The sequence below is a fragment of the Cryptotermes secundus genome, unplaced genomic scaffold, assembly GCF_002891405.2.
Source record: "Cryptotermes secundus unplaced genomic scaffold, Csec_1.0 scaffold171, whole genome shotgun sequence".
Lineage (NCBI taxonomy): Eukaryota > Metazoa > Arthropoda > Insecta > Blattodea > Kalotermitidae > Cryptotermes > Cryptotermes secundus.
The window spans coordinates 677,321-688,824 of record NW_019726223.1 but is presented as its reverse complement, the minus strand read 5'-3'; the positions used below and the strand labels follow the sequence as shown (position 1 = coordinate 688,824).

The 11,504-nt window shown below is 38.9% G+C and overlaps 2 protein-coding genes across 3 annotated transcripts; one reads left to right on the top strand and one right to left on the bottom strand.

Moving 5' to 3' along the window:
* Window positions 1-2,184: 2,184 nt before the first annotated feature.
* LOC111863903 (ATP synthase subunit b, mitochondrial) lies at window positions 2,185-5,138 on the bottom strand. 2 transcript variants are annotated; one of them, XM_023850715.2, is made up of 5 exons: window positions 5,038-5,138; window positions 4,471-4,647; window positions 3,856-4,019; window positions 2,970-3,158; window positions 2,185-2,655 (listed from the first exon to the last, which is right to left on the bottom strand). In XM_023850715.2, exons 1-5 carry the CDS (start codon window positions 5,063-5,065, stop codon window positions 2,482-2,484), a joined length of 732 nt encoding a protein of 243 aa, XP_023706483.1. In that variant the 5' UTR covers window positions 5,066-5,138; the 3' UTR covers window positions 2,185-2,481. The 2 variants fall into 2 exon arrangements, with proteins under 2 accessions (XP_023706483.1, XP_033607140.1); XM_033751249.1 differs by having other exon boundaries at window positions 5,020-5,080.
* A 1,004-nt stretch (window positions 5,139-6,142) lies between these two features.
* LOC111863944 (small VCP/p97-interacting protein) lies at window positions 6,143-9,916 on the top strand. Its single transcript, XM_023850786.2, has 3 exons — window positions 6,143-6,470; window positions 6,705-6,881; window positions 9,614-9,916. Exons 1-3 carry the CDS (start codon window positions 6,411-6,413, stop codon window positions 9,626-9,628), a joined length of 252 nt encoding a protein of 83 aa, XP_023706554.1. The 5' UTR covers window positions 6,143-6,410; the 3' UTR covers window positions 9,629-9,916.
* Window positions 9,917-11,504: the final 1,588 nt, after the last annotated feature.

Genomic DNA, 11,504 nt, shown 5'->3' with positions numbered 1-11,504 from the left:
ACTACCTGTAGTCATTAGTTTGTTGTCCCAGAACCGAATTCTTTTCCATATAGGAGGTTGATGTCCATATTGGATACTAAAACGACACTGGACAGCAGTAAGAGATTGTAACTCTGCTAGCCATAACATGCATTGAACCTGTTCCTGTGGTGTCGACATCATTACTGAGCTCGCTGAAGGTCACCAGCTGGTGCATGCATGTAAGCTGGGCATGAAAAGAAAACTTCCAGAGTTTTCCTTTCTGATGACATAAACTGGATAGATGTATGACAAGTAGTTTCTGAGATATAAATTTTTTCATCCAGACACCCTGTACAGCCACAATCCTTTGATGGAATGAAGTATTACAAGTTTTGAACATTCTCTAGTGGAATTTTATACCATTCTTCTTGAAGAACATCTTCAAGTTGCTTTAGAGTCGTTGGAGATGGGAATCCGTTCCTAATTCTAGTCTCCAAAACTGACCAGAGTGGTTCAGTGATGTTCAATGTAATAATTGTACTGGCCAGGGAAGATGTTAAAAGTTCACCTTCATGCCTTTCAAACCATGACTCAACAGTTCCATCTGTGTGACTGGGGCCATTGTCATTTTGGAAAATTGCACCGTTGTTCTGGATCATGGGATACACCCTTGCAGTAATTCAGTCATGAAGGGTAATAATGGGACAGGCAGAATACTGTACCACAATATTGCTGCTGAAACCATCACAGAACACCCCCTGTGTTTCACTTTTGGAACCAGCCATTTTGGATTGTAGGCTTCCTTGGGTGTTCTCCAAATGCAAACTCTTTCTGATGTAAGGAACAGTGTGAAGGACAACTCATCTGACCATATCACGCGCGCATTTCCGGTTGTCTGATGTTTAGATTTTATGGTTGTGACACCATTGTTTATGCATCCGAGCATTACTTCCAGTAATCAGAGGTTTAGCAGTTGCAGGATTTGTGAAGCTCATGTTGGACAGTTGATTTATATATGATATAACCTTAGAAACTGTCACTCCCGATAAACCTAATAATGTGGCAGTTGTCACAAACGTTTCAGCTAAATGTTCACCAGCCTCTTTCGAAATCAGAAAAATGTGTACCTTTACACACTAAGACAATGTTCTGAATTAAAGTGAAATTTGGAAAATGACTTCCAGTATACAAGATGTGAGATTTTAATGATGCTTAAGATTCAAACTGGGGTCTTTGGGGATGCTGTTATAGCCTGGTAGGTGGGTACCAATGTTTTGGAGGAATGTAATTCCTACATATTCAGAGTAGTCTCCCTGATAATTGTGGCAGTACATTCCTCCAGGACACTGATCCCTGCTTACAGATTATTATAGTGTCATATCCCAGACCATAATGTGAACATTCAGTAGAGACCATTATTATCAGTGATGTCTGTAGTGAGAGGTCATGCACATTACTGGACACAACCAATGTGTTTCAAGGTTTAATGACAATCAATTCAGAGGTTAAAGGAGGACAATATATTAAGCAATAATCTCTGTCTAAAGGATCTCTGAGGGTAATTAATGCCTCTAGTAGGGAATCTAATGGAAGAAAAGTCCTGTGTATTCAACGAGATCTCTGGTAGGGCAATTTTCGTTCCCATTATATGTTGAAAGCAGAATGTAACTTTTCAATGATGTCATGATGCACCTTGCAAGATATTTTAGACGAATAATTCAGATACGTTAAAACCAATTTTGGAATGAATTTGCTATACAGCTGGAATAGACAAAGCAGTAATTCCCTCAAACAGCCTTCAGTGACATAAGACTTTCATGGCATCTCAACGTTGGACTGATCTGGTTAGAATTAGTGTGGAATCTCTGAAAGGCTCAGCAGCATATGTATAGTAATGGGAATGAAGGCATAGCTGGTGGGTCATCGATGCTCACATATTTTGTAGACAGCCCACAGATGGCAGTGAGGTTCTCAGCCTTATGAGCTGCCTGCCCCCCCTCCCCCCAGGCTCAAAGAAAAAGTGTAAAATTCAATCCACATTCACATCTTTCAATGGTTGTGGGATACAGTGAACTGCACCAGCAAAAGCGCAGAATATGGTTTCAATCTCCAATCCTGAGATGACAGAACCCGCCCAAGAAACTCTCTTAAAACCCCACCTGCAAAATGGCATGGTCCACATCATAGCACGGACACGTAGATTACACAAACAAAGATCGAGCATCATACTTAGCATCACCTGTTTATTGAGAAAACAGCTATACAAATGATTTTGATGACCTGGAGCAACATGTGTAAGTATGCTTAATAAAGAAGTACAATTCAATTCAAGGAAACTGTTTCCCTTCAACTTCTGCGTTGATCAATCCAAATAAAACTGGGCTATATAACAGCATACATATTCAAAGATATTTTCTTCTGTAACATTATAACTACAGTGTGAGTCTGACTCTTGGCATCTTACACCACAATGATACTATTTACAATGTTGCCACCTCTTCTCACTTGAGTTATCTGTAGCTAAGCCTTGGCTAGTGCACGTAGATCAGCAATACACTTGGCAAGAGATTCTTTCTCCTGCTGAGGCGAGATGGACTTAAGTACATTTTGTACAATCCATGCCACCATGTGTCTGTGTGCAATGCGCCGGTCAACATTCTGACGCTCAACCTGGTAGTCCAATCGCCGTTTCACCTGCAAATTGGGTCAAGAAACATCTATCTGTACACTAACTGAAAATACCTTCCCTACAGATATCCTGATCTTTATTGTTCTGAAATGCAAAAAACATTTAAGTTTTAAACCATATAATAACAATTTCTGAATTCTTTTGTTCTCACATGAAATCTCATTTTTGTTACTGCTGTTTCCAGATATTTTAATACTGAAATATTAAAATAAATATTTAAAGCAACGTTTTAAGCTTCCAGATGACCTGACACTTGCCCTTCCCAATATTTTGCCTCCATCATCACCTGGAATTCTTATATGTGTTATATGTGACATACTTCACTGTAGACAGTCATGAGTCTTTCTCTGTATGCTGCCTCAAGCTGCAGGGCAACATTCTCCCTTTTGGCGAGAAACAGGTCCTTCTGCCCTTCTGCACGCCACTGCTCCTTTTTCTCTTCCTCAATAGCTTCAGTGTAAGTTTCAATTTCATTCAAACGGCCTTGTTTCCATGACCTCTCAATCTCCTGCAAACAAGTCAAATACAAATGTGACATGGCACAGACTGAATATATAAATATAAGTGACCAGAAATGCATACATCACTTTCATTGTTTTGTTAAACCATTTTCTTTGTTTGCTACTTACTAATATTTATATCAGAAATAATAAATATCTTCCATCACATAAAATTTGAGGTTTTCACGCCAGTGACTATGAAGAAAGCTGTCTTCTGGGATGTGGCGCTGTGTAGATATTGTATTAACCGACGTTTTGGAGGAACGTATCGCCTCCATCTTCAGGGTAGATGAAAAAAGAAGAAAAATCGATGAGTGAGGAACCAGTGTGATGTCAGTACCTGCTCACACTGGTTCCTCGCTCATGGATTTTTCTCCTTTTTTCTTCTACCTTGAAGATGGAAGCGATACGTTCCTCCAAAACGTTGGTTAATAAACTATCTACATGGTGCCACATCCCAGAATATGGCTTTCTTCATCTTCCACAATTTTAGCTTTCTATTCCTACACTGCCTCCAGCTATGGCCCTTATACCTTCCTGGCCTATGCCAGCCTGTGTGGTAAAGACAATGGCCAGCACAAGGAGCAGTAGTCTAACATGCATTATGGGCGAGATGCTGTTCCTTGCATTCACAAACTCTACTTCATCAAATTAAGAAGATATTTTTAAAAATTTTAAAAAATGCTCAAGAACTGAAATCCTCACATCAATCTCCTTGTCAAGGTATGCTGCTAACTTGGGTCCCAGCTTCTTCACAGCAAATACAACCATAATAAATAGTGAGACACCAGTGTAGAATTCATGCTCCAGCACATAGATTTCCTTGCTAAGAAGGTATGTAGCAAGTCCCACACCAAAGGTGTATGAACCTACAAAAAAAAGTACATATTCAAAACCAGTACTTTACTGTCCATAAATAAGATGGTACATGAAAGAATTAACTTCATGGAGCTGAGCACTTCTTGAGAAGTTGCCAACTGTGCAGATACTCAAGAAATTTCCAGCATTTTATGGAACCCAAAGGCTCATTACTGCGTTCACAAGAGCCCTCCACTAGTCCCTATCCTGAGCCAGATCGATCCAGTCCATACCACCCCATCCTCTCTAAGATCCATTTTAATATTGTCCACCCACCTATATCTTGGTCTTCCTAGTGGTCTCTTTCCTTCTGGCTTTCCCACCAATATCCTATATGCATTCCTCTTCTCCCCCATTCCTGCGCATGCACTGCCCATCTCACCCTTCTCGACTTGATCATTCTAATTATATTTGGCAAAGAGCGAAAGTTATGAAGTGAAATATATTTGGAAATCATCTGACCTGTGACACCAGTTTTATTGTAGAAGAACTTAAACCATTCCTCTGGAATGAATCCATGTCGGACTTTATCTGGAAATTCAGCCCTCACTGGTCGAGGAAAATTCACTTCATCCCTCTCTCCGGAAGCTGCAGCAGTCTGACTGCAACGCACACCCAATAAGTGTCTGCTGTGCTGAACTGTAGCCAAAGAAATGATAGGCGATACTTTTATGTTATGACTCCATGCTATTATTACAAAAGAACTGAGTACTGTCTTACGATACACTGCAAACAGCTTTCTACGCTTTCCAGCTTTAAAGTTATGATAGGCGATACTTTTATGTTATGACTCCATGATATTATTACAAAAGAACTGAGTACTGTCTTACGATACACTGCAAACAGCTTTCTACGCTTTCCAGCTTTGAAGTTAAGTTTTCGGTTTCCTCAAATTATACTTCGGCTAAGAACTTGACTGTCCCCGTCTTCAGTTCATTGGTAGATGATTAAAATGAACGATGGTCAGAAAGCACTAAGATATAAATATGTGACAGTTAATAGCATATTTACTGTATATATGAAATTTACCAGAACGGAAAGCAAACCTCGACAACATTTTAACAGCAGACAATATTAACCTTCCCAAATATGGTGGAAGAGACTACGTAACTCGTCTGTTAGTTTGAATTTACGCTAATATGGATTTATGCTTTTTAATTACTGCAGTCTTAAGCAGGGTTGTAATGTACTGTATAATTATAATATATTAGCTCTACTTATTGTCAATAGCAAGCTTAATTAATAATTTTAAACCTTTAATTTGTCCATTCAGGTAATTTCCGTCGTAGGCAATGAGGTTAACTTGACTTGGAGATGGGAAAGTTAAATGGTTGCAGTCGAATACCGGTCAACTACAGCCGATTGTAGCTGAGAGCTTGCGTAATAAACCGTACCAAACGGTACCAAAAGTACGAAGTTGAATACAAATATTTATGATGGAAATAGACTTTTCAACCAAAGTAGTTGACAATGGTCCAGTGCATGTTGGATTGATGTAAATGTAATGTTTATACTTTACACGCACTGCTGAGAACCTTTGCCCAGATAGATATGAAGGATATGAATGAAATTATATTAGAAAAACTCCTTTCAAAAAATGGAGTAACGACCTCTGTAGAGCGTGAGAGCAGGCTGGAAAAGTTATTCATTTTGTGAACTCGGGATCCTAGGGACCTAGAAGGAATAGGCTAGTACTATACATTATGTATTTTTTTTTTCCTTAGCACTACAGCCCCAGTGGGCCTAGGCCTACCTCCATGAACGTCGTTCACTTCGGTTTTTCTAGATCTTACACATACGGTAGGACTCCTTGGGCGAGTGATCAGCTCGTCGCAAGGCCTCTTGCGTAGACAAACACAGAAAAACGCACACAAACATCCATGCCCTGAGCGGGATTCGAACCCACGATCCCGGCTTCCCAGCGAGCGAAGACAGTGCATGCCGGTGCATGCCTTTGCATGCCTAAGACCCCATAGACCGCTCGGCTACCGTGACCGGCATACATTATGTATTAAAGCTAGGAAAGCTAGTAGTTAACCTTTCCGACGTTTCCGACTGAGTTCTCGGCAGTGTCTGCAGCGATTTGGCAGCAATGTTCTGAATACGGAAAATGGATGGCAGCATAATGCATTTGCGACTACCACCGATATTATGTTGACCGGCATGAATAGTGTGATCCTCATCGAACCTAATGATCGATTAGGAAATTGAAATAATTGATACGAGCGATATGAGTGTCTGTTAGTAATTTGTCTATGATTTATCTATGGTGTTAAGAGAAGTGACGGACTTATGCAATTGTTGCATGTGTTGCGTGGGATGTGTTTTGTGTAGTGCAGGAGCAGTGTACTGTTCGATTTACGTTTCGAGATAGCCTAGTGAAATAAACAGCAGTGACAAACATGGGAATGTGTTTTCCTTGTTTTAAAGGTTCATCGACTGATTCAATAACACCAGATCTGGTAATGTCTGTTTCAGGCACTGTAAAACCAAAGGAAACGATCAGAAAATAGATTCGCTGCAGTAATATAATGTAACAACTTCTGTTCATTTGCATTCAGTGGACTTTCCATTATGATGCTTTTTAAGTACATGCACATGAATTCACCATGAAATACAACCTGATTGTATGTAGACTAAGCGCATTGTGTAATATCTTTGAATATTAAATATTTTTAAAAATGTTGATGCTCTAGGAAGTAAAAAGAAGACAGCAAATTGAAGCAGCAGAAAGGAGAATGCGAGAGCAAGAGACTCGAGGAATTAAGGACCCAGAAAGATTCCAACGTGAGAAAAGGAAGAAACAGGAACTTGAAAGGAGGCAAGAGGAAGCAGAAAAAAAGTATACAGGAGAGAGAGGAGGACAATTGAAGGTATTTTTTGGAAAGAATTTTTACTTTAATATCACATTAAATGGCATTATTTGCAGGGGGTTTTTTTAATGTTTCATCAGGTCGACTTTTTGTCCATCAGCATTTTTCCTGGGGGTAAAGTGTGGTCAATGTGTAAGGCTGATATCCTTACCGCTTTCTGTGAGCTGATTGTCTAGAAAATGTAGGAGCCTCAACATCTTACAACCCTATGGGCCTCCATGAGCTGTTATAGGGATACCTTTACCTTTAATAATAGTTCATCCAGAGTGACAGGATCCCCATTAACACAATTAAAGTAAAAAAAAGTAAAGGTATCCCTGTAACAGGACATGGAGGTCCATAGGGTTGTGAGATATTGAGATTCCCACATTTTCTAGACAGTTGGCTCATAGATGGCAGTAAGATTGTCAGCCTACACACCAGCCGCCCTTTACCCGCAAGAATATTCCAAGAATACTCCTAGTACTCATTTCTGTTAAGAGGCTGAGTCGACCCCAGGGCCTAGTGCAGCTGGAAGGATTAGGTAAATTGAAAAAATTCACCTCATCAGGATTTGATCCTGCGACCTTCTGGCTTGTAGCATAGTGTCTCAACCAACTGCACTACCACAATTATCTGTTATGATGATTACTCATCGTCTTTTCCATAATTCCCTGTACTGTTGTTTGCATTGGTGCAGAGGTATAGGGTTTCAGCATATTGTATCCTTTTCTGTTTTATTTCACTCTTTCATTCTCTTATAGGCTTCATTTTGACATTCATGCATGTCATATTCTGAATTCATTAAGTAATAGTCCCAATGTAGTCTGTTGATTTTGCTTATTTCTTTCTTCAGTTGTTGACCTTAATTTATATTAAACTCTGTCTGTTGCAGAATTAATTTGTAAGAATGCTCAGTATGTGTGCTTCTGTTCTTTTACTTTCTGCGCTATATCTGTATTCCGTATTTTTATTCCACAGATAGCTCATTTCCAATTGTTGTTTTATGTATTCAAGTTTTCAGAACTTAATTTGCCTCTGATGACTGATTGACATTTTTGACATACCCTGCCCAGAGTCACTATCAGTGACTACAAGCTTAAGCTTCATACCATTTTCATAATTTGTTTCCTACCTCATTAAATGAGTGCTTCTTATATCCTTGGATTATATCCTGTCTGCCTAAAACATATTTGAGTGTTTGTTATGCCTTAAGTAAGCATTCTTATGGAAGAAAAGTCCTGTGTGTTCAATGAGGTATCCAGTATGGCAGTTTTGTTTCCTGTCCTGTTTTGGGAATAGAGTCTAGTAACTTTCTAGCAAATATCTAGTAATCTGGATCCCCATCATAAGATGGTACACCCTCAAAGATGTTTGAGACAGGCAGTAGTAATGATTGTGAGTGGTGGATTGATTGACCTGTGGAAGTAGGTGTTGTGTACTCCAGTCTTTTCTTTCTTAGAAGGGTCAAGATAAACCAGTGAAACCTGGGTCAAGCCACCTGGCCTGCAGGCTGAGAATCAAATCCTAGTTCCAAATGTTCCAGAGATATCTCATCATATTCATGTTCCTTTTGTGTCAGAGAGAGAGAGAGCATGGAAATTGTGTGAAGAAAAAAATTACCACCAGTCATGCAATATTTTTTTACTGTACTAACTTTGCTGACAAGCGGCGGTTGCTCAGTTGGTATAGTTCGCTTGCAGACTACGGGCCACAAAGCTATGAGAGGCTTCATGAAACACAAACTTTATTTTCATCAAATTCTTTGAGTACTATACCCACATTGTCACCAAAAGTCACACTTAAGGTGATGGTACATATGCTTCATAGTTAGGAGGACACAGGATGAGATACCAACTATTTTGAATGAGGTTTCTCATGATTTTCTTCAGTTCCTCCAGGAAAAATGCTAGTATGATACCTAATTAGGCCACAGGAACTTCCTTTCACATCCTTTCCAATTTATTATTCACTAATCATTGCTAATTGATGCTTATACTGACAGCATCATTAAATTCACCACAAATAACTTTATTTTCTTTGAGCATTTGTTGGCTTTTGGGTATCTAAGCAGTTCCTTTTTCTATAGAATGTAAAGGCTGTACTCATGTTGGAACCTATCCTGAGCCAGTTCAGTTCACATCATCATAAACATGTTTCTCCAAAATTATATTTAACCATCCACCAAGAAGTCCTTTCACATACATTTTCCAACATTTTCATTTCATTTTCACTTCATTTGTGCTTGAAGCCTGACCAAAATAGATGCAGAGTTGAAGTTAATCTTGAAGGCTCTAATATCACTAATTTATTCATCAACCCTTCAAGTCCATTATTTTGACACACGATACCAAACTAGGCACAATTAATTTGTTTGAATTTTAAAATTTGAACTTTGACATGGATGAGAAAGCAGGCCAAGTCTGGTAGAAGAGTTGAAACCTCAATATCATAATGTACTGGTTGGTGCTCATGCTTCATATTTTGGGGGCTTCAAATTCAAAACTACGCTGGGAGGATACCTACTCTGACTGATATATTTTGTCGATTTCTTGAATTAACTGCCAGGATAGAACCTCAAAATGTTGCATGACTATTTCTTCTGCTTCCTTCCTAGAGTATATAATTATGATCATTCAGTAATTTAGCACTATATAATGCACGTGGTTGAGAACGCATTATTAAATAACAGTAATAATAAAACAGTAGTACAACTGTGACAGATAATACCCTTATTTGCATTTCTTTTATAGTGGCAAGTTGAATGAACATTCAACAGACAGATCTTGGTGCCTCTGGATGTGGTGTCTGTGTATTCGGTGGACCACGGTGAACATTCTGTGACATACTTACATGGAGGGTACTTCACAGCACAGAATGTATCAGTATCTGAATGTTCTGCATACACTGATGATGGTCATAATTTTTGTTAAATATTTATTTTCCTGCACACCTTAAGCATGTATAAGAATAATGTAATATATTTTTGGGATAGTAAAATGGTATTTCTTGCTGAATCTGAGAAGGCTTCTCAGTGCAGTTACAGGTTTTCTCAATACTGTGTCTCTTTCTGAACAGCAGAGAGTTTCTCCCTCTCTCTCTCTCTCTCTCTCTCTTTTTTTTTTGCATAAAAGATAATTTTCTGTCCTTCAACTCTCCACTGTACTTGTTTTTCCACCTTGATTGCCTCCTTATACATGTTCAGTGACCCATCTCTTTCATAGTGCCACATCTCTCTTTCCCAAAAACAGCAATCGTCAATGATGTGATGCCATGCCATAATTCAGGCAGTTAGACGCTGGCTTCTTACTGTAGATTCTTGGGTTCAGTCCCAGGTGACTTCATGTGAAATTTATGATGGATGAAATGGCACTGTAGCAATTTTTTTCTTCTGCTTTCCCCTGCAGATCATTTCACTGATGCCACACACTTATCTATCACCACCCCTGAGGTATACTTATAGCCTTGACCAGACAGCACATTATCACATCTTTGGTCTTTAATGCAGAATGAACAGGGTAAGTTATATATCTAGAAGCTAAATTTACAGAAGGAGGCATATACCTGTGATGTGATTGTTCTCTGTAATTTTAATGATTATTTATGATTTGGACAGTTGTCATTCAGTTCCTCAAAGTAAAGGGAGTTCTTTCTTCATGACTGTCCAGACTACCTGTGTAGCTTACCTTATATACTCGTACTTTGCCTAGAACTTTTTTGAGAGTGTCAAACATTTAGTAGACAGCCTTAAAAATTAAAGACCTTGTGTGTTCAGCAAGATCTCAGATGTGATTTCAGTTCCCATTGTACATTGAAAATAGAGTTTAGTAAATTTCTAATGATGTTTAACAGTCTACTTAGCTATGTGATGATGATGGATAGATGTTTTTAACTGACATTACACCATAGCATGGGGCCACGTAGTAGTATAGTTGTTTGATGCACTATGGTACAAGCCAGAAGGTCATGGGTTTGAGTCCCAATGAGGTGGATTTCTTCAATTTACCTAATCCTTCCAGCCACACTGGTCCTGGGTTCAGCTCAACCTCATACAGAAATGAATACCAGGAATCTTCCTAGGGGGTAAAGGGCTGCTGGCACATAAGGCTGACAACCTTACTGCTATCTGTGAGCTGAATGCCTAGAGAAAATTTGGGAGCCTCGACATTTCACAACCCTATGGGTTTTCACAGCCTGTTAGAGGGATAGCTTTTATTTTGTTACACTACAGCATGGACAATTGAGTTAATTGAGCAAGAGCCAGGTATATATGACAAATGCCACCCAGTCTATGCTAGGTGGGACAAAATATATTTGGCTTGGGAAAGAGTTTCTCATGAAACAAAGGAGTCTGAATCCAAGTTAAGTTCTTTCGAAACAACATAAGTGCCTCAGTTTAAATTGTCACAAAAGAACAGATGCACCCAATGTTTTATTTTCGTAATATTGTATTTAAGCATCCTGTTGCATTAATATATCATTTACTTCACATATATTTCCATCTTAAATACAACTTATTATATAGTCACCCTTCTCCCACATTACATGGTTCGACTATATATGGACATCATGAAGTGTCTTCTATATTGCTAAAATTGTTGCAGTGTGTGTCAAAATTTCATATTGCATGTGAACGTGATATTT